The sequence below is a fragment of the Hylaeus anthracinus genome, unplaced genomic scaffold (assembly GCF_026225885.1).
Source record: "Hylaeus anthracinus isolate JK02 unplaced genomic scaffold, UHH_iyHylAnth1.0_haploid 11981, whole genome shotgun sequence".
NCBI classification, from domain to species: domain Eukaryota; kingdom Metazoa; phylum Arthropoda; class Insecta; order Hymenoptera; family Colletidae; genus Hylaeus; species Hylaeus anthracinus.
Window position 1 is genome coordinate 3,248,353 of NW_026534329.1, and position 23,350 is coordinate 3,271,702.

Here is a 23,350-nt window from a genome sequence, read left to right on the forward strand (position 1 = left end):
ACAGTCCCTTTCTTTTCCCCTCTCTCCCTCCACAGGTCCACCTCCACGCTAACATACAAAATAGTCCAACTCTAATACTAGCATTCGGATAACAATAATTCAAATACTCAAGTTCTGTCCGCGGTTTTCTCGAGTGTTAAAAAAGTGTTCGAATAATAAACTGTGGAGTGGATCCCTCGGTCCTATTCCAACGCGATTCCATCCCTCGATGGCAGAAAGGAGCGCACACGCGCGAACAACTATATACCGTTGTCGAGTTATCTCGCATTATATTATTACTCTCGTGGCCGTGTTTGTCAGTTTAAAACCAGGACCATTAGCAGGTATTATTTTAGCCGTGATCCACCGTTAGCGAGAACAATGGCGTCGGTACGGGCTACGTCCCACGATATTAAATGAGGCGAAGTGATACATTTCGAGGGGATAGACGAGCAAATAGGGATGATGCGACGATGGCACGAGGGATGGACGAAGAGGCACGTCGCGGCCTGACAGAGACGGGGAGCAGAGAGCAGAGAGAACCTGGTCAAAAGCACAAGGGGTTGAGAAGAGGGAAGGGACTCCGGCGCGTATTACGTTACGCCCCTGGGCTGTGTAAATACCACAGCGCTGTAATCTAGAGTTAATGGTGCTCTCATGATACGAACCGTCTATTAAAGCCCTTGAAACTTATCTACAAAAACTATGAGAATGCTCTTTGTGGAATGAACTTAATCACATTCACCTGGCGTCGTGTCCATCCTGTCGCCGATGCGGCATTTAATCGCGGATCGCGAACGGGTACGCGCGAATTCGCCGATATGTAATTCGCGATATTCTGTACGCGTGGAAATTGAATTAGATTCCATTATCGCGTCTGGATTGGTCGTTACTTTATCTTCCAGAGCTTCGGCGCGCGCTTCCAAAACTGGAACGAGCCGAAATCGTGGCGGTGGTTTGAATGGTATCTCCGTTGCCTTGCTCCATGTTTGATTAACAAGATAATAAAATTAATAAGATAAAAATTGTACGCATCTATGGCGTGCGATAATAAATACAAAACAAACACGAAATGTACATAACGTATGTTGAATTATTCGAGTGCGTTACAATACTTCAGGATCACTGCAAGAAAATCCGCATGGAAAGATCGATTCTTTAAAGCACATCATAGCCCCGTAATACTTCAAATAAATAGCAATGAGAGTTTAATAATCACACGAGGTTCAGAGTAGGTATGCGCGTTATAGTCGCGAAAGAGACGACGGCTATCGCGTGTTTTAATCGAGCAGCGCGGTTACAACGGTCGAAATTAAATGTGATTTATCGCGACGGTAACGCGGCCCCGCATAATATATCAGCCATCGTGGCAACAGGCGAAAATAATAGTTTGGAGCATTGTAGGCGATATCAACGCGCAGCGGGTTGGCACTGCCTCTGACAGCGCAATTATCTGGTCTCGCTTGCGGTTGTACGCCAACCCCTTTTGTTATCGCCATCCCCAGAATCATCGCTCCTATCATACACGTCTTGCTCTAATGCTCGCGTATTGTTGGGGATTGTCCGATGATATCTCTCTATTCGTCATAAATCGTTCCGACGTTTTTGCATATATATTAATTTTTCTTCCCTTTATTCTCGCGACGACACGGCGGTCGTCTTATCATCGATTATTATTCATCGATTGCGAATTTCGAATTTCACGGGTAGACGTAATTTACTTTGTAGTTGTAACGACGATACATTGGCAATAACCATGATTTATTATGCAGGTATACAGGTAGAACAGGTACATCGAACTTGCGACCTATACGCGGACGAATGATGACAGAATTTTTCACATTTGTTCAAAGTACCGTTGGAAAAGTTAATATTCTACGTTTCATTTCATATTTTTATCTAAAATATTCTACAAAAGTTCTGTAAATTAATGACAGCTTTTTTCATCATTTATTTATGTAATAATATTCAATAAAGTAGACACGCCTCTATGCGATACATGTAAAGCACTTTTCAATAACAATAAATAATAAAACGTTTGAAGTGCGAAATTGAGTTTTTCAAATAGAAAATCGATCTCTACGAAAGGAGGCATTCGATATATTAATTTAATAGGAGAACATAGAAGTTGCGAGAGGAGATGGCCACTTAAAAAAACGTGAAAAGGAATGCTTTTAATTGCGATAAACTAATTGCACTTGCGTTTGTAATCAACGACACGGTGGTAAAATTTATATAGATCCTCGAGCAAAAAATTAGTTCGACATGCCTAATTTAGAATATTCGCGGGTCTAGTTTCGTCCATTCTCATCGATTAAAAGATAATTTCATTCCCGCGGTTACAGTTTCGCGCTCACGTTCTGCGGTTTCGAGGTCTCCATTTATTGCCGGTCGTGGCTAAAAGTACCGATATCGAACAGTAATCAAAATTTGCAGTAATCAAAACTGGTAGCGCGCAGCGAGCGGAAATAGGCGAAACGAATTAGATTACATACGAAATTGTTTCGCGTGTATTTCCCATGTCGGTTATTATTATTCCCATCTGTTCTCTTTGTGCAATAAAAAAAAAAAAAAAGAAACAAATGGAAAAACTGTGGAGCGAACGTTATCGCGTGTCGCGTCTTTCGTAGAAAAATCAGGAAAAATTGTCTAGGGTACGCTATCGAAAATCGACTTTTGGCCAGCTCGTAGACGTACACCATCGCGAGACGAGCGTCAAACGAATCGATAGCTCGAACAGAGCCCGAAGGCGCAATCGTATAATAAAATAGAGTCTCTCGTCGAGAGACAGATGAAACGATGAAACGTGCAGGTTCACGCGTACGTGCACACGTGTCAGCGCAACACGTCCCCGGCGCGTACCTGGCGCACCTGTCAACTCAGAATGTAATCGCGAAAATCAAAGAGACCGTGGCCAACGATGCGAGAGGTTCTGCATTGATAGAGCCGCATTTGCGAGGTGACAGCGAAAAGAGACGATCCGAGGGTGTTACTAGGCAGGAAGCCATTTTGGGATCCTGACTTGATTAACGAACAGTCGGGCGAAGCAGCGACCGTGCATCTGTGCTTTGCCGAAGAACAACCTCGGGAATCCTTGTTTGAACCGCCGAATGGGAATCCTTACGCGTGTGATAATCGAATAACAGTGGTTTCGTTCGGTGTCGTCGCAATTGCGACGCTGATTATCTTCCGTTACGAGCATTGTTCATCGATCCCCATTTTTTCCAACTCTCGATACATTTTTCAATTCTTGTTGGTTGTAACACGACAGTTATCTATGTGACATCTGAGACTTGATGACCTGTTGACATCTTCGCAAGTTTTTTTTATTATTATTATTATTATTAAAAAATGATTGCGACACGCACCTGAATTTAAAGCACCTTCGAACTGTCTACCACGTTATACTAAAAATTATAATAAATACATTGATTTCATTCTAAAGCAGGTTTTTTCACGACCCCGTTTACGACTGTGATTTTTTTAGCAAATTAAAGATTGCACAAAAAGTTGCAAAATTGTATTTGTTATGGTTACAAAAATTATACACATAGTATTTTTTTGCAATAACATAACTAGAAGAGAATATTAAATATTTTACATAAAAATCTCGCGAACCCAAGATTTCGCTAAGCGACTCCATTAAGAAGCCCTGTTTTAAAGTATCTAGATAAAGGTATTCATCGAATCATCTATGATGTCTAACAGAGCAGTCAATTAAATTCTTAATAAAAAAATAATTGTAATACGCTTAGGATTTCAGAGGATCTTCAAATCGCTTACCACTTTCGTACCTCGTACTCGCGAGAATAGGATACCGTAATACTTACGTGTACGTACACAGTTGCTAAACGTTCGCGAAGGATCGCAACAGATAATATCCGCGAGAATAATTTAGACAGCGTCCTTTCCAAACAGACGTCGAGCCGAGAATTGTTGAGAACCAAGACGAATACTTGGTCGTGAACGAAACGAAGGAGTCCGGCGTAGTTTTTAGGGGTTCTTTCCGTTGAATCTCTCGGCGGAATGCTCGAATCGAAGCCGGAAGGAAGGACCGTTTGAACGTCGAAAAGGAGGAGCCGGCGTCGGTGGGAATAGCGACGTTTTAAGACCTTAAATTCGAGATTTATATCGTGCAACGCCGGCAAAGCCAGAGCTTGGTACGATGACAGCTTTCGGATCGCTGGCAACCCTTCGGCCCGTCGATGCGATTGGCTGTCTCTAGGGGTGGTGGGTGTGGCCCCCGCGGAAACCATCATCCCCGTCGGACGTCGAGACTTCACGGGCTCCCCTCTACTTTTCCATCCCTCTGGAATGTGCAGCTTACCTAAACGAGTCCTCTCGACTCTACCCTCACCCTCTGCGCGCGTTTTGGAGGGGATCGCCTGGGAGTTTCTCCAGGGAAAATACTGGGAGGGGTGACAAAAAGAGAGGGAGGTATCCGTGTCTAGGGACGGATAATCGGTCCGCATTACTGCCTCTCTCGCTCTCTCTTCGTCTCTCTCGGTTCCCAGAATGCTTTGTAAAGTCTGCAATAACGCGTAGTGCGCTTTGAACGATGTTCGTCTTTTTACCGAAACGAAATATGATGGAAATTCGCGCGACACTGTTACGATAATTCACCCCTACCTTACGAGTTTTCGTCCAGCAAAACGGATCCTCCGTTCCTACGTTTGGGAATTTTTCCCCTTTCCGGCTGACGTGTGCTGTAAAAGAAAAGTATACTGCTACAGGTATATACAGTCGGTCCCCAAAATATCCTCTATATTTATCGAAGAAATTTGTTTAAATTAAATGGTAAGTTACGGGTAGTCATTGTAAGAAGTATTCGTACAGCAATCAATTTTAAATAAAGTAAGGAAAGAAATGAGAGGTTAACATTAAGAATAATAAACTTTAATTTACGCAAATTGTACTCTAGAAATGTGTCGGATAAATAATTACTTCTTCTCGTAAAATTTATTAATAAAATAAGTATGTGAAGTTTTATTTTGAATTTGTCCATGTACGAATACTTATTACACTGACTGTATAAATATATACGTGTATAAGCTTATTCATACACGTATTTGTAATGAAAAATTCATTTGGATATATCAAAACTATGAATATTCATATACGTCCTACACATGTACAGGGAAAGTTCTGCAACAAGGTGACAGTACTTTATTTCCTTCGTTATCTTGCAGCACGCGCGAGTTTCAGAGCCGCAATAAAGGGCGGCAGATTATAGAAGGGTTGTTAAATTGTTCTACTCCTTTGGCGGAGCCCTTTCTTTCGAGAGAAGCGGGCTTGTTTAACGCCAGCCTTTTTTTTCGATAAGAAGCGGTCGTGTTTGTTCCGAAATCCACGATTTCACAATGGCTCACTTGTCGATGGTGCACGTCTGACACGTGAAATATTAATTTTCCTTTCTAAATAGACGTACATACTTCTTCCTTAATTAAGTGTTATCTTTAACGAACCTATATTTAATTTGTGTTTTTAATTTCATTTTCGTCCAATTACAGTGTTATATCTACCTCAAAATAATGAAAAATGTCATTCTAAACATTTTTGTGTTCTACACTTTACAGATATAGTTGAAAATCTCCTGTTAACGACTGCCCCTTTCGATCTTTTCATATAATACGGAATTCATAAGCTCATGTATACGCAATTATTCCAATTATACATGCTTATAATAATAATAATAATAATAATAATAATAATAATAATGTAATGCGTGTATAATGAATATCCTACAATACTATTTTGTGAACTTAGCATTTGCACCAGGCTCGGCCAAGATTAAAAAGAGGCTGTAGGAAACACGGTCGAGTGAAATTCACGTGGATTCTTACAAGGCGTTTCGATAGAACGAATGGACCTATGCAGATTTCCCGACCTTCCTGGTACCGCGACCGTGTATTCAGACACTCGTTGCATACCTACGAGGGTTCACGGGCCTGAATTCTCATCGCGAGGAAAACCCGTCGGGATTTCACGCGTCGGGTCGCATTACCGAATCCTACGTCGAGTTACAGGGGTTATAACGAGCCGAGATAGGTCCAGGTTCTTTTTCCAACGCGGATTCCCCGTACTCTTCATAACTCTGCTTGTATTTTTTGTTTACCCTCTTTTCACAGCACTCGTAATACCGCAGCCTTGCAACCCCACGTTGCATCGGATGCAATGGATCCCTATCTGTTACACCACGTCGATGGTACAAACCTTGCGTACTCTAAATTTTCTCTTAAATCGCGTTTAATTGCGTTTCGAGCATCCTTGAAATCGTTCGACGGAGAATCGAGCAAGAACTCGGTGAACTTGGGACGGCAGGACGTTTAAATTATCATAGGGTTTCTCGAAAGAGGCGGATGTCCCGGAATCAGCGGACGAAGAATCGTTTCGGGGTAATTCGAACCGGGGACTCGTCGCGTGCTCTAAGTGTTCCTCTGGCGCTCCGAGCAGAAAACACATCGGCGAGGGTGGCGTTGCTGGCGTTATCATGGCGCTCGAGGCTCGTGCAGCTGACGGCTCAATTATCTCAGCGAGGGTCTCACACAGTCACGCCTGCGACCAAACCTGGCTGCCTGGGGACCCTCTCTCTCTCTCTCTCTCTCTCTCTCTCTCGCTCCCGCGGTACTTACTCCCAGGATCCTTGAAACAGCCAACCCCAACTCTATTGTCCTCCAGCTATTAACTGCCTCTTCTCATCCCGAATGAAGGACTCATTGCTTTCGAATGCTTTGACTCCTGTCGCGCAATCGGCGCCGCCGACTGCTCCGATACCGCGTTCTCATTGGCGAGCTAATCCCCTTCAAGGATACCCTAGTCGATCCCCCGCGACAACCGATCGACACGTTGCTCGTCGACCAGAGTCGACCATCGTTTCGATGAATTTTTGTTTAAGAATGTTTTCAGGGACATAGCGAAGAAATACTACAGAAATCTACTACTGTAGATTATTTTAACGAGTCGCTGACTACTTGACTTCTTCGTACGAGATTAAGTCGTGGGTATACGTCGCGCAATTAAGGCTAACCGGACGTCAATATCTTCGACGATCCTTTTTCTTCGTAGGAAACCGGTAATGCGCCCATTAGTAGGCACTCCTTAACGGGGACATTTTTTTTAATGTGTCCATGCAATTTAAAAGACCTGAGAAGACTTCTGTCGACTTCGATTTTAGACGCCATTCGAGGCCAGACGTGATTTTTCATCAGTTGTTTATTTAGATGAATATACAGTATTTATGGGAGAAGAATAATGCTGTTTGTAATAAGTATCAGAACCCTTCCCTTTATAATAAATAGGAACTAATTTCAGCGGTATAATTAATATACCTATGGTTCTATGATCTATGATTTTTTTATCTATCTATGATTCTATCTATGATTCTATGTAATTCGATGTATCTACGATTTTTTCGAAGAGGGACGCAAGTAAAGAAGTATATTGTGATAAATAACTTGAAAATTACATAACTCGGTGAAAGAAGAAAAGAAATATGAGCCAAATCTACTCTAAGAATATGTAGGAATGTTAATTACTTCTTCTCCTACAATTTATTAATAAAATAAATATGTGCAGTTTTATTTTGAATTAGTTCCTGTACGAATACTTATTACACTGACTTAGTACACTGACCCCGTCAAACAATCAACAATTATAAACAAAAGAAAAGTGAATACAATGAAACCTGATGGAGTTGTACGCGTGTCGAAAACGAGTAAAGAAATTTCGTAGGTGTGTTTGCAAATATATAATATTGCATAAAGATCCGCAGTCTTCACACCACTGTGCCATGCGAAAACTATCAGTCGGTCCTACCTGCACCGAACGTTAATTATTCTCTTACGTTACTTTTTTGTAATATCAATCGTTATCCTAGGCAATCACGACGAGTGTTGGCGAGAATCCAAAACCGCCTGAACACGCTAATTTGATTGCTAGCTACCAACAGACTACCGAACAGATGAAAATTAATAATCGTGGGCCCAACGTCTCGCGATAAGAAAGGCCGCGGAATCGACACCGACTTCCCTTAACGGAGGACGGATTTCTGTTGAAGGTTTCCTTCGGTTCGAGCTTCTTCGGTGCACTAATGGAAATGAAATCCCTTAGGATAAAGGCTCCGACAACAGCTCCGACAAAGGTGAGTTCACTCGACCCTAAAACTCAATCTCACCCCTGGCGTTACCTGCTCGCGCTCCTCGCTCATCGTTTCATTTGATTACATGAAAACATCCTGAACGGCGGACCGCGCTTCGCCACCCTCGTTACATGCGAATCGATCAACCTATTAATTAATATTATCCGGCCTGTCTCGTTCGCTGAAAGGAGATCAGCGTCGGACGAGAACTGGCTACAGGCCGGGCTGAAAGTGATCGAAACCGATAAAAAGTCGGGCTTGATCTTTTCTCGAGAGGGCAGTTCGACGGAAAGAGTTATTAATTAAATTCTTCTTCGGCTCGCGAGTGGATTAGATCCTTCGTTCGAACTCTTTTTAAAGATCAGCGTAATTACTGAACCTTAAGGGGGAGCCAAGGTTCAGGATCCTGAAAATGAGGCGCTTTGTTTTACAAACTTTTTTGAAATAACGTATCGAGCGGATCTTTACGAAACTTACAGGGTATTTCATTGGATATCCGGCGACAGCTCGAATTAGTTTTGAGTAAATTTTTCAATTGCCTGAGAAAGTATGTTTGTTTCTGGAACTTTTATAAAAAGAATAAATATAAGTAGAGATTATAGCTTCCTATTTACGGGACTAATATGTAAGGAAGTAATTGAGATAAAATAAAATTGAAATTTGTAGGTCTTGCTTCTTCTTAATTATCATAAGTAACAACACTGTCAAACTTCGAATCATTCCATCGATTTTTACCAATGCTATAAAAAATCGTAAGAATAGTTAAAATTCTCAAAGGTTCGAGGGACGTGTCGTTGCTAAAATTATGAGATCGAATATTGCAGATATTTAGGGGTTGCTTAGCAAAAATGTCAAAAATCGTTGAAACAAGAACCACCCTGACGTAACACTCGTACTTACGCGTCTGTTGCCATTCAAATCAGAATTGAGAAAGAAATTACCAACATCTATCGAGTTTTTACGCAAAAAGTTTAACCCACTGGACCAACTTACCCCATTATATTCTATTCCGACAGGTACAGTCGTTACCAGTCGCCGAGGATGCAATTATAACGCCTCAGACGTTCCAGGAACGTTTCGTTTCTCTGTAATAAAAAGTGTAAAAACGCGTATCGCCGAGATAATTTGAAGACCCCGGGAAAAGAAAATGCTCGAGGGACAACAGTCAGGATAACGATGGTTTACATAAAGCTGCTCGACGCGAGAGGGAGTTTATGACTCTCAATACGAAGCCTGTTGTTTGCCCGTTTCGACGTCCTCCTTTTCCCCGGTTCCCACCGGAAAAAAAAAAAAAAAAGATCCCGACAAAGAAGAAAGGAAAGACTGCTCGTTAGGTGGCGAAAGCGTCGGAGGAGGGGACACCAAATAAAACAATGGAAAACGGCACCAGTGAGAAACAGCGTTCATCGCTCTTCTTTACGCGCGACTTACTCTCCTGCGTCATCTCGTTACGTGCGAGGAGAGGCAAGTAACGTTCCGCAAAGCGAACACCGTAGAAGAGACTACCTTTTCGCAAATACGGATCGCGCCTCGGTGCTTTAGCGTGCCCCGTCCCTTCTCTTTCTATCTGATTCGCTGGGACCGGACAAAGGGGAACTATCGTTACGGAAGAAACGCACCACCGAAAGGAAAACGATGATCTTTGAAGTTTTCGCTCCGCCGAAATGCCCGCTGTCTTCGTCCGCCGTGAATTCTCGCGGCGGGTTCGCCACCGTTTCCGCCGACGTCGGTGTTATTCATTTTTATTATTTACCAGCTGCACCCCCGTCGACCACTATTTTCGTTATCGTTCGCGTACGACTGACTGTCCAACCCTTTGGTATAAGAAGAGCAACGTCGCGAAAAAGTGAATTTTAAATCGCCTGAAAAACGGTCTTGAAAAATCGTCTTGAAATAATTTCGAAATGTGTACACACAATTTTGTTACTTGTGATGTTATGAATCTACGTTACTGTTAAAATTATGGGCTCACATTTTGCAGGAATTTGTTACATATATTTGCAAGGTACTTAAGGGTTGCTTAGCACCGATTTCAAAAGTCGTTATTATAAGAAAGTGTCGGTTACCGTTAAAATTAGAATTGAAAAAGAGATTCAAGAAAAGAACGCCGAATATTTGTACATTACACAATACTTGCAATATATTTATATCCGAAGTTATTTACTCCTCGCTTCTTCGACCCATAGATTCTTGATCGTCATCGTGATCCAATCTTTTATGTTTTCCTGAAATAAATAAAATGTTCGATTTGCAACTCATTGCCAAACAGCGTAAAATTCTAACAAAATCATGCATAGAATGTCACGACTCCGCACTTGCAACAACTTCGTCTTCGTTCTTATGCATTTACCAATGCTCGATCAATAATCAAACTTCTCTTATGACTTGGCCATAATTATCCATTCGTTGGGATAAACCAACCGCTATAATTTAAGTAAGTGATTTCCAATCCAATTGTCGGTTTTCTTTGCTCGGACGTCCAACAACGTCGCGGAAACGATATCAAAGTCACGTAAGAGAGCGAATCAATTTCTTGGCCTCCCCCTCGAGGAACGTTCGCGAGCGGCGAATGAAAGTATCGGCAGCGAAAGACGTCGAGAACTCGTAGCTGGGGGGTTGTTTGACAGTCGCGTTCCTTATATCGAGTCTGTCGAGGGCAATAAAACAGTCGGTACGTATGTACTGGTACGTCGCGTTTCAATCGTTCCGCTATTGTGATACCGAGAACCGAGATACGGTCGCGCATTCGGGTATATACGCATTTTCTACGTACATAGCTATATCTGCAGCAGCGTACATCGATTATGTAACAACCGGTTTCCCTGTTCCTGTATAACCGTAACCGTGTATCATCGCGGGGATTCGAGACGGAAAATAATCGACGCCGCCTCGCATCTCCGTGCACTTAATTGTGCCCTTTTCTTCGCTTCCGTTAGATATCATCTTTCGATAATAATAAAACATCGATGGCGTCGCGATGCAGCTAACAACGCGAAGAATACGAATCGATAGACAACGGAAACGGGAAAGAATGAACGTGTAACGGTTCAGACGCAGATCAAATTGCTGGTCTGGAAATGGTTATAAAACAGCGTTGAAATAATAGCAAAGCATTCCTTGCAATTAAATAATAAAGTATTCCTTACAATTATTTTATTTTATGATTATCGACTGTGTGCGAATAGATGCGCATTATTAATACGGAGAAGTATTATCAGTAGGGTACTCGATGGGGCACTCTATCACTCTATCCTGATCACCGCAACGGTAGTTTTTCTAAAGGATCTTCGAAAGCCATTTTTGAATATTTTTTTTTTTTTTAACGCAAAATTTATGAAATATCGTTCAAATATTACTCTCTCGGAGAACATAACTTGAAACGATATAATTCGTTCAGTTTGTTGGAAAAAATGTATAGAAAGTGTGCTTTCTTTTTCGCCCTCGAAACCCGTGTAAAAAATCAACTTTCTTGTTTAAAAATCTTCCTAGCCATATGGAGATGTGCTTTCGCAAAGATCTGCCATGGCTGGACCAGACCCGTCGCCTCGCATATAAGCGACGGACCATTTCACTAAAGAGCTTAGACAAATAATTCGAAAAACTAAATATCCCCGAGAACGAATCTGAATAGAATCAGTAGATTTTGACGAGAATTCAAATACAACTAATACGACAAACGTTAGATACAGTTTCTAATTGCCTCGAGACAAAATTTAAATCCCGTAGACGTTTCCATCGGTGCGCGGCGGTGAACGCGCGAAAGGAAAGGGAACGGCGAAAGTTCGAAAGTTCGTCGCGATTCGAACAGCGATTTATTGTAACGGGCCGGTGGAACATGCTAACCGTGCCCTTCGTATACTCCGGTAACCTCCCCCTCCCCCTCCCCGCGCGCGCGTGCACCGGAAACCATTTGTCCAGGCATAGCCACGGTGTGTGTAAACACGTGGACGGGGGGAGGGTTTTGGTCTCTCGTACGAGGTTACGAGGGTGCACGGAGATGGTTGCGGCGAAGCACGGGGCAGGGAGCTGATTTTCGGTCTGGGTTGTAGGCGCAGAGACCGGGTGCAGAAATCGTGCGGGTTTCTATCCCCGCGGGCTATATCCCCGGAATCAGCTGCCAGATTATTCTATTACCGCGTATCAACATGGGGTTTGTTTGGTCTGAAAACACGGGCCCGCCACATTGTTTCAGCCAGATAAAGAATTTAACGTCGGGTAATTAAAAGGACCGGCCTCGGGGACAGGTCCCCGTAGTCGAGGGGGTGCGGGGGTAATGGGGTGCTTCGAGGGGGTTGGTGAAGGTGGTAGGAGGAGGGTTAACAGAGGGACACGGTCTCTTACTTTTAAATCCACGGCAACGTCTCCGACGGCTGGTTCTCGCCCCGTAAATCCCTCCTGGGGACATTTTGAGCCTCCATTTAGTTCATCGACTATCCTCGGGCGCGATTCGACCGCGCATAAAGTAGCCACGGACGGAGCTGGATCCGACGCGTGAGAGTAAGCAGGGTACAAATTGGATATACGATGTTTTCATTCGACCCGATGGTTTTATCGTCGTTCCTCTCCTCTTTCCTCGATACAATTATGTTGAAGTGGTTCTTCTTGTACAGTTCTTCCTTCCAGAGATTCAATCGTCGAGATTGAAACGAGACCTTTTTATTCGATGGGGATAGTTATGCAAAGCACGGCGTTTTTAAATGACAAAGCTTCCGAAGAAATAACGAGCAGCAAATCTATGAAGACACGTTGAAATGAAATGAATACGAATGAAATTGTTTTTATGAAAATTGCACGGACCACACGTCTTGTGGAATATAATTGTAATGCATAATTACAGTTTCGAATGATTAAATGAGAAAGCTTCGGATGAAATAACGAGTAACGAATCTATGGAGATAACGAATGAAATTGTTTTTATGAAGACTGCACGGACTACACGTCTTATGGATTATAATTGCAGTGCATACTTACAGTTTCGAATGATTAAGGTCGTCATCGGGTTAGATAAACCGTTGATCTATGGATCGTAGACCGCGGATTTTAATACGTTTATAGGAAATGCGAATATTAAGCCCAATGTTTCGATATTTATTGTGAAACAATCGTCAACGAAAAAAATACAAACGAGTAGTTTTCGGTATTGCTCGATGTTATGGGAAAGTCTTGTTTCGATGTTCCTCGCCATTTCAACGAGAAAAAATTCTAGAAAATCGGCTATTTTTCAGTGGTTCGAATCGGAGCACCCCCCGAAGTTTATTTTGTGCCCATCGAAGGTTGAAACATGCATTAATTGTTTGGCGATGCCGTTGGAAATATTTCGGCGACTCGTTAATTGACAGTGTTTGGGGTAATAACTGAAGGATAATTAAAAGTGTATCGTATGTCGCGCGTTCGAATTACACTTTGAGCGGACCGCGACGGTGTAATCGTTTTCCTCAATTTAATTATAGAGGATTGAACTTTTCGGGAGGTGGGCCGGGGTTTCCGTGCATGTAAATCATAAAGAGCGGAAATGCGCGCGCGAGAGGTTCGAATAATGTAGCTTTTCACCGATGCGGCGCATGCAAAGTCTTCTCAAATATGGAATACTTCATTTTAATTATGAATAATACACGCGAATAGGAGGAGAATAAGAGGAAAACATATTCGACGAAAATTATAAATGCAAGAGATACGATAATATTTCCGTTAGTTTATTTCTGAGCGATTCTCTGTATCGAAATTGTTTTTAAAAAATTTTAAATACGAAATGAGTTTTCGTTACGTCGCGAATTCAAATACAAGTTTCGCTCGATATGAAAATTAGTCGAGGTTATTCCTACGTTCGTTTAACGCAACTGCGATAGCATAATAATGTCACGTGGCACGATGGTTGTTTAACCATAATTGCACGTAAAACCGTATCGCGTATGCACTTTGTCCACTGTCTTTGTGTAGTTCGCATAGTCGCAGCAGTTCGGTTTTGTTACAATATCGTTTATGAGAAACTAGAAACTCATATGAAGACAATACATTATTTTCAATTAACATAGATGGATAGATAATTTTTGTTATACACCTGTGTTTTCGTGTTTTCTTTTCTTTTCCTTTTATTTTCTTACCGTCTCTCTTCTCCTACTATTAAATTAATTAATTCGTTAATATGCATTGCATGCAGAGTCACTTCGCGCAAAGATGAAGTTATTGTATTCGCGAACGATATATACGGGTAAAAGTAGAATACGTGGAAAATATATCCATTGGAAATTTTAAATGGAGAGATACGATGGGGATCCCTATTTATTTATCGCTCGACAGTTTTCACATTTAAATTATTTCCCAGCATTCCGAATGTAAAATTAATTTAGTTACAAACCGAATCGCAGCGCGAAATTTATACAGTATGAAAATTAGATGCGATTATTTATAGGACCGTTTAATACAGCTGTAAGAGTATAACAATGTCACGTGGCCAGCATAATGGTTGTTTAATCGTGGTTCGACTGTATCGCGCATGCATATTGTCCATTGCTTTTCCATAGTTCGCGTAGTTGGAGTACTTCGGTTTGTTTCAATATCGTTGAATCGTACATGATTACGTGGTAGCGATTGGTTGCAAATGTTTGCATTACCAACGCAACCGTAAACAACTCGAAGCGTTTGAACATTGTTACCTTACAGATTGCCCATGAAATTGCTAATTCACGGCGTTGATTCTATGTTAACACCATCCACCATCGTAACATTTTCGCCGATCTCGTTAACCTTAAATCTTTGTTTCGATACCCCTTCAATAAAGTACCGAAGTTAAATTTCTTCTTTTATTTTACTCCCTTGGATACGATTTTTATTTTACTCCCTTGGATACGGTGATAAAGGGTCGCAACGTTCGTACGAGGAATATCGTGATCGGATTTGCTTGAAACTCGATCATAATGCTCTTTGATATAATTAATCAAACGCCTATCGGAATTTAAAAAAATTCAACCCCCGAAGGATTGAAATGGGGTTGCAACGCTCGAACGGGAAATATTTCGTGGTCGGATTTACTTGATACATGGTCTTAATATAGAACAACCCGGGCACAGCTAGTAATAATTAAAATTACTTTAGATCTCGCTTCCAGGGTATAAACAGAAAAATCTATCTGCCCGGAAACTTTCTGCGCGCAACCGGCTGTTTCAATCATTGCTCGACGGAAATCACATTTTTCAAAGAGACGAACTTATACCGTTCTTCTAATGAACGGGCTCGATCGTGGCCGCGGCCGTTCGACGATTGTCTGAAAAAAACGAATCGCGTTCATGAATGGAACATCCGAGAACTTTGAAAAAAATTTGGTTCCCATTGGAATGACTCTCGCGGCGGTGCGAACAGACAGAAATTGACGGCGGGAAAATAACGAACCGTCCGCCGGTCGATTCGTCGCCGCCGAAACAATAACAATCGGCGTGTGCTCGACGATGCGGTAATTAAAATAAAATTAATTGGATTGGTCGTGTGCGCGTTCCCGTACCGGGAACTTTCGAAGGAGATGGCTGCACAGCCGTAGGGGCGTTTTGTGCGTTATTGCATATAATGCACTGTTTATTCTGCGTTCTCCCTCTACGGCCCCTTTCGTGTACATGCAAGGGTACATACGCGTCAATCCTCTCCTTCTCTCTTCTTTGCTCTTTAGGAATCTCTTCGGTTCAATTGGGTTGGTCAAAAAATTCGTTCGGTTTATTGACGAGGACTTTTACAAATCATGAATTTCGCCGAAATATGAAACGAAATGGACAATGTGTTATAGAGAAAATACATTAGGGGGGGCTGAGAAGCAATCAAAATTTTCGTTTGCTGGCGAAAAACATTTATTTATTCAAGAAATCTTAAATACTAATAAACAAAGCAATTTCCATCATTTTATAACATTTTTTTACCATCATAAAGGCTGTCCCCTTTTTGGAAAAAGTTCTTCGATTTTTCGTTGAGAAACTTTTCCAAGCCGAAGACACTTTGATATTTTCTTCTCTAAGAAGAATCGCTTTAAACGCTTAATTAAAAACAAAAATATATCTGGATAATATCCCTGAATTCCGATAAGTAAACAACAAATATCGTGACAAACCTTAGATTACTTCGTCTCCATTTATTTTCGAACAAATTTTGGCAAACGTTCCTCGTGCAAACTTTCGCAAAAATTAGCGTGGCAACCAACGTGTCAAAGAATAATTAATAAATCCTAATCGTATATAAGGAATAAGTCCAGGTTAATATCGAGATGGTAGTAGAACAGTTCGCATGTAAAAATGATCGAAATCGGAATTTGTATCGCGATGTCTGTGCCCCCTACTTCGTCTCTTTATTATCTCGTTCGTAATTCATATTACGCGACCGCGTCTCGCGCAATAATTCATTTCAACGAGCTTTCGAGATTTAGCCGTTCCGTACGACCGATCGATTCACCTTTTCTCGATGGAACTACGCGAGCAGCTCATTAAAATTTCACCGGGAGAGTTGTCTTGATCTTTGATTTGCTCGAGAAACTTCGCTCCGGCCGTGGAACCTTGCGGGGATCAGACCGATTTCAGCTTCAAATTCACTTTGACTTCGACCGGTGCTCGGATTCCCACGGGATACATCGACGGACTGTTGGAAAGCTCTTCTTCTCGTTTTACTGGAAAAATCGAGCAAAGATACTCGCTCCATTTTCGTTATCTCGATGGGCGCCTGTTAAAGTACAGCTGCACTTAAAGTTAGAAAAGAAATCTTCGTTTCGACGATCCGCGCTCCCACGTGAGACTTTCTAAAAGGGAAGTAACTGACTCGAATGATCTATTTCCAAAATTGGTTCGTTGAAAATAGTATTTATTGAATTCAGCCTGAATATATCCTGAAACGCGCTGCTTCGATATTTCCTTCGAAATTTCCTATTCGTTTTCTCGAACGTTACCAAGAGTAGGTGTTTATGTTTATATGCAGGACGTGTCTGAATTCTAAAAATCTTCTTAAGCAACTGTATCGAATAACAAATCAGTATGGTCAACGTGTATACTGGGTTACGGTTAATAATTTTCGTCACTCGTGGCACGAAATCGCGAAAACAAATTGCAGGAAACATTGCAATAGGAATTATTTCTCGTTGGTGCATGCATGGGGCTCCTAAATCCAATAATGATCCGAATATTACCTTGAACGTAAGGTTTCACATTATTTCCATCGTGTATCGGCGTAATTTTATAAACACTTTGAAAATTTTACGTTTGGCTTCGCGCGCTGAAATTGCTTGCCGTTTTAAGGTTTCGTCTACTTCGGAGGAAAATAATTACAAAATCACAGAACGGAACACTTTAAATCTTTCGTCAGCCCTTTTGAGGAGCCGCATTTGTTCAGCTTCCGGGGCTCGCTTTCAACTTCGGCGAACGCTCTTCGTATTTCGAGGCGTATTCGAAAGCGAGAAACGCGAACAATGCAAATATTTCATTATTAAACAGACATCGGAACGCAGAAGAATCGATATAGAATATTTTTATTACAGCGCTGTCGTTAATCTGTCCGAAATAATCGACGTATCGAATAAAATTACTTTTTCAATTTTCCGTTCAAAAAATATGTTTCGGCGACACATTCAAATTCCACGGGACAATGAAATGTCACAGGCTCGGCGCGGTTCATTTCTGTTAGGTTATATAAAAACTAAATATCGCAGTCCGAACGATCGTTGAAGCATTTACGATGTAACTAACGTTTCCCGAACATTTAACAGTTCGAACGGCAAAATTATCGAGTAGGATCATTTTCTGCGTAACGAAAATCGCGGAGGCTCGTGATCGGATATGACGAACTGATCTGGGGTAAACCGAACCAATTGAAACTAAATTAAATAAGTGGCGAGGAATCGGACGAAAATGGCCGAAAACGAGGAAACCGACGAAGAGTTCACTGACGCTGAAGACACGGATGCGGTGGAGACTGAAGCAACAGTGGACACTGATGCTCCGGGGGATGAAGCAACCGAAACCGAGGATGAAACACAAAAACGAACAGGAGGAGATGACGAAGGCACCCCGCGAGTAGAGAAGAAAACATCGGTAAAAGTTAAGAAGAAAATCGGGGGAAAGAAACGGAAATTTTCCATGGAGAGATGCACGAAGAAAAGGTGGACTTGCGACGACAAGGCTCTGTGGCGTATTTACATGAACACGTAAGAAAAGTCGTAGACAAGTAAATAGGTACGAACGACGAGATTGTCGCGTGCTAAGTTTCGCAATTTTCTCAGGTTCGTGGAGGATCAGGAACAGTTGGAGAAAGACGACATATTCAAACAAAGAAAACCGGCCAATCTGCGAAAATTTCCGCGCGTTCAATCGGAAGACGATTTATCTGCTCCTCACAGATGCCTGCCTCTCTCCGCTTTCCAGTTTCGCGATCAGTTGGCCCTGCCCGATAAACGGGATCGCTCGAAAATGATCCGAATTTGGAGGAATATGAGATCCAACCCGCCGGTTAGCAAATCATTGGACAAATTACAGAAGCGAAATGACAGTAACGATTATTAAACAAATTTCACTATGCGAACCTTACCGGGGCTGTTTATAAAGTTACAAATTATAATTCGATGTAATTCTGTCGCACGATTTATTTATTTGTGCGTTTAACCTTTCGAAGGAGCAATTTTAAATGGATATTCTTTTGCTTCGATTCAATACACAGGAACCAAAGCAATTTTCATCTGTAAATCGATTTTGAATGTTATACAGTCGGCCCCATAAATATTACCCTCTACGTCTATCGAAGCAAATTATTTCAATTAAATGGTAGGTTTGATGTTTTCGAGAGTATTTTCGTACAAATATGTGTATAGGGCATTCCGAGTCATTTCGATCACTTTTGGACCCGACCATTTTTCACTTGGCTGGAATTTCTTTGTATTATAGTACCCTACTAGATGTTTGTGAATTTTTGCAGATTTTTGTACTGTACCAAACAAAAAAGTTATGAATTTAATAAAAAAAGAAACGTCATTTTTTCTTCAGATAGCTGTAGCTCCCATGTGTAAGTTTATACGCATATTTATCATGAAAAAATCATGTGATAAAATCAAAACTGTTATTTAATTTAGTTAAGCTTCTTCGATAGACATAGACAGTACGAATATTTCGGTCTTCAATCATTCAATATTGTTTGAAATGTATCGTTCCTACAGGTACACGCGACCAAGTCAGACACGGAAGTGACACCTCGCGTTTCGAAGACCGACAGCCAGAAATGGCCAGGTATGTGGCCGTGCACGCAGCGCGATTTGATTAGGGAACTCGAGGAACGTCGACGTCAGAGGAGGGCTCAGAGGAAGGATTTGTTCCCGTGCGATCCAGACGACGAGGACGTCTCCGTCGATCCCAACAAGGACTTTTCCGATCGCAAGGAATTAGGTCACGCCAGAATACCGCAAGTGTGCCCCTTACCCACCAAAGAGACGCTAGTCGATCGGGCTGCTGGCGAACAGGCCGGCTTAGTCGACGGTGATTACATCATTTTCGAGTTACCCTCCAAAGCGAGGGGTAACAGGGTCTACGCCGATGTATGTCTTCGTGGTCTGAAGGGTATGCACTTGCCGGAACTGGGACTGTTACGACAGCGTCAAAGCACGTGGAAGTTCTGCTTTTATCAAGCTGTCGTTGCGCTTTTGGCCAAGACACAGCTGAGGTAATTCCTTGTTTATTTGGAAGTCTGTCTACCTTCGAGTCCTGATAGTTTAACGACCAGACTGCGGATCTTTAAGCATTTATAGGAAATTTGAATGTCCAAGTACCTACAAAATGGAAACAATATGCAAGAATATGATAAAGATTGAAAGTAAAGTTCGTGTTGTAATATTTGCAGAATAAAATAAATTCCTATATAGGTTCAATTTTTGTAGGCACGTTCGCGAAGATTTGATTTTGCATAGAGATCCGCAGTCTATTAATGACATTTGAGATTTTTTGGCGAGATGAAATTTTCTGATACCAGAAGACTCCCACAGCGACACTTAAGGAGAGAAGCTGATGTCTGAAAGATTTATGCGTGAAATGGGTTGTCAACGTTACTTTGACAACGTTGAACGTCTTTTATTTTTAAAAAGCTCAGCAAAAATGTAAAATATCTAATTTTAGACCCAGGAAAAAATGACTCCTTACCTCGACAATTAACTTTCGCTTCGTTTGTACCAATTAACCCGTTGCCAGGGTTCACCACCAATATTTGTTTAAGTTTGATTTCTTTAATCCTTTATTTACCGAATTTCTCAAAAGTTTTTGAAATCTAACCGTCCATCTTTGTTCTTATATCATCATGCAGAGAACAAGTTTCCGAAAAGAAGCTTGTGATCTTGAAAGTCACAAATAGAGTTGAATTAATACCGTACCATGGAAAAATTGTCTTACAAGTCCCGCCAGTAAATAAAGGGTTAAAATTCGAAGAGTCACTAAAATGGTTCTCGGTGAGACAAAGGTGACCCGATTCTCAATTCTCAAATTAGAGATCTCATTTTCGAAGTTGATCCAAGCTTAACATTCGCGGCAATATGCTAAGCGTCTCGAGTTGCTGATGAGAACAGAAAAAAGAAAGAGTTAACATAGAACCATACTTTCACAAGATACAAGTACGCATGGAGCGCGAACATCGATTACATCTACGAGCACGCGTGGATGCTGTACACCCACATCGGTACGATCAACGTGAAGAAGAAGCAGAGGCTGGACGACATCGTCGTGTACAATTACAAATACAGCATCGAGGTGGAGCTGATCAGAGAATTGAACGACGTTCCCATCGTGACAGGCGTCGGCTGGGATTTCGAGGAGGACAACTTGAGGCGAAAAATGCAATTGGAACGAAAGGAGTTGATGAACGTTCGATTGGAGATCGGCTCGGAGAAGATCACCGACCAGCAAAGGGCGCCCGTTCACAGAGGCACGAAGAAGATCGAGGATTGGTTCGACAAGCTGAAAATACGTTATCGCAACTGCATACTCCGCACGACGAGATTCTGCCTGGCGTTCTGGAGAGACAATACCTTCTGGTACCTGTACAATCCGTATCGATGCGACGAGTTCGGTTACTGGGACGACACGGGTCGCGCTTGCATCTTAAAATTCTGCTCGAGGAACTCGCTCAGACGCCACCTGATGATACTCTTGTTGAGAGCGTACGTGCACGCCATCCCGAAGTCGGACATGCAGAGAGCTAAGGAGGCTGCGCCTAAACCTCCGGAGCCGGTGTTGTTCGGGGAAGATGCGCCCAAGTTGCCAGAGCCAGTCGAGGAAGTATCGTGGGAGGAGGAGTTCTATACGATCCAGATATACCACGTCACGCATCACTGTTGCCAGATCCACAATTTGAAGCTTTTGCAACGAAGCGCGCCCAAGCCACCGCGACGCCTAGCGAAGAGGAAGACGATCGACGACTGTCCGTTCGATCCTCTGGACGTTCGGGATCCGTGCACGATCGAGCAAGAGGAGGGAGACGCGAAAGACGCGATCGAGAAACCGATATGGCTGAAACTGTACAAGATCATTTGGGCCAAGTGCATGGCCGCCACTCAGAAGAAGAAGAGCGCGAAGGAGGCTGGCACCGGTAAAATGCGATGGCATCAGTACGTCGTGGAGGAATCGAACAAACTGTTCTCTCTGTGGGGAGAGCTGCACATCAGTGACGGGATGTTCGAACGGGAGAACCGAGGGATGCAGACATACGCTTGTTACGTGGTCTGCGCGGGCATGACCAGGATCATGGCGCCGGAGTACTGGAGCTCGAAGACCCTCGACGTGATCGTCATGTGCGGTGACAGATACTACACCCACAGCAAGCTGGAAGCGGAGTTCAAGTCGACCAAGAACGAGTACAGTCACGTGAACTGTTGGAACAGGTATTTAATATACTGTTGTGCCTTACCGCGTGTTCGTTTCTGTAGTCGTTTAGTATGTAGGCAATCAAGTTGGATAAGTTGGTCAAGTGTGTTTGTAAGAAAAGTAAGGAGAAGGGTTCGTACTTATACAATATGCTGTTTCATGAAATTTATTTAGAATATTTTCATAGGTTCCATTGAGAAGGAAACAATTTAACAAAATTGTACATGTTTTCGTTGTCGTCACACATTCAGAAAAGGGCTTCAAAGTTACATATAAAAATATAAAGCTGTCTAAATCTTTCTGAAAAGTAATTAGATACAAATGTGAAGAAAATAATTTAACACAATTGTATGTATTTTCATTGGCCCCACGCATGCAAAAAAGAGCTACAGAGTCATAGATACATATGAAAAAATAAAGCTGTCCTTATCTAGACGCAATTATTTCCTAGATACCTGATGAGCCACTTCAAGATAGGCGAGACGATATTCGAGGCAAAGGTTCTGCCAGCGATCTGCGGAAGACTGTACTCCAAATCTAACAGATACCTCTGGCAAGCGCTGGAACAGATGTTCCTCAAGTATCACTTCGGCATACTCACGTGCGAGAGCTCGTGCCTGGGCGTGTTCAAGTTTTGCGGAGCTTATTACATGTGCGACGTGAACTCCTTTGGACCGCCACTGTTTACGTACGGCGAAGGCGCGGCGTATTTACTCCGAGCCACGTACTTCTACAAATTCATGACGGTTCTGGTGCTCACGGTTGGTTCGCCCGAGTGCAGCCAGTTCGCCGTGAATCCCATCGAAATTTTAAAGGTCGTCGAGGTAGGACCCACCGCCCTTCCAATCGGGAGATTCGAGAAAAAGAGGGACAAGAGGATCACCAAAGTGGAGTGTCCCTACGACGAGGAGAAGAAGAAACAGATGAAGAAATGGAAGCACAGGAGACAGGAAACCACGCGGACGATTGATAAGATGTGTTGCAAGGGTGCTGAATGATATGTCAGTTTCTTTCTTTCGTTAGAAAACCTTGGATCTTTGTGAGTATAGTAGATCGAGTTCGTTGATTTCGTTGAGTCAGTACTGTTTGTGATATGATTTATTCGTAATCGTATTTTGTAACTACGAATCATGTAATTTGTAGCTTTTTAAGGGGAGATGTAATTAGAAGGATAAAAGACAATTAATTTGTGTCATATTTTTTATTTGACGGGTACTAACGTGTCGTTAGTCTCCTGTCGCAATTTCAATTTAAAATCTCCATTTCCTTTAAATAGTCAATACAACAAAGAAAAATAACGAAAAATGTACGAAGAACCTGTTTCCAACAGTACAAATATATATTGGCGCAGTTACGATTTATTAATACGAACCGTTACAAT

At 42.2% G+C, this 23,350-nt stretch overlaps 2 protein-coding genes across 2 annotated transcripts in view; one reads left to right on the top strand and one right to left on the bottom strand.

The window, feature by feature from the left end:
• The window catches only part of LOC128885387 (thyroid transcription factor 1-associated protein 26 homolog), an 84,294-nt gene that overhangs the window by 37,289 nt on the left and 23,655 nt on the right, over positions 1–23,350 (bottom strand). The window lies entirely within an intron of this gene.
• Positions 17,986–23,171, top strand: LOC128885575 (uncharacterized). Its single transcript, XM_054139673.1, has 5 exons — positions 17,986–18,281; positions 18,357–18,582; positions 19,284–19,783; positions 20,715–21,986; positions 22,421–23,171. The coding sequence occupies exons 1-5, from the start codon at positions 17,986–17,988 to the stop codon at positions 22,965–22,967; spliced, it is 2,841 nt and encodes a 946-aa protein (XP_053995648.1). The 3' UTR covers positions 22,968–23,171.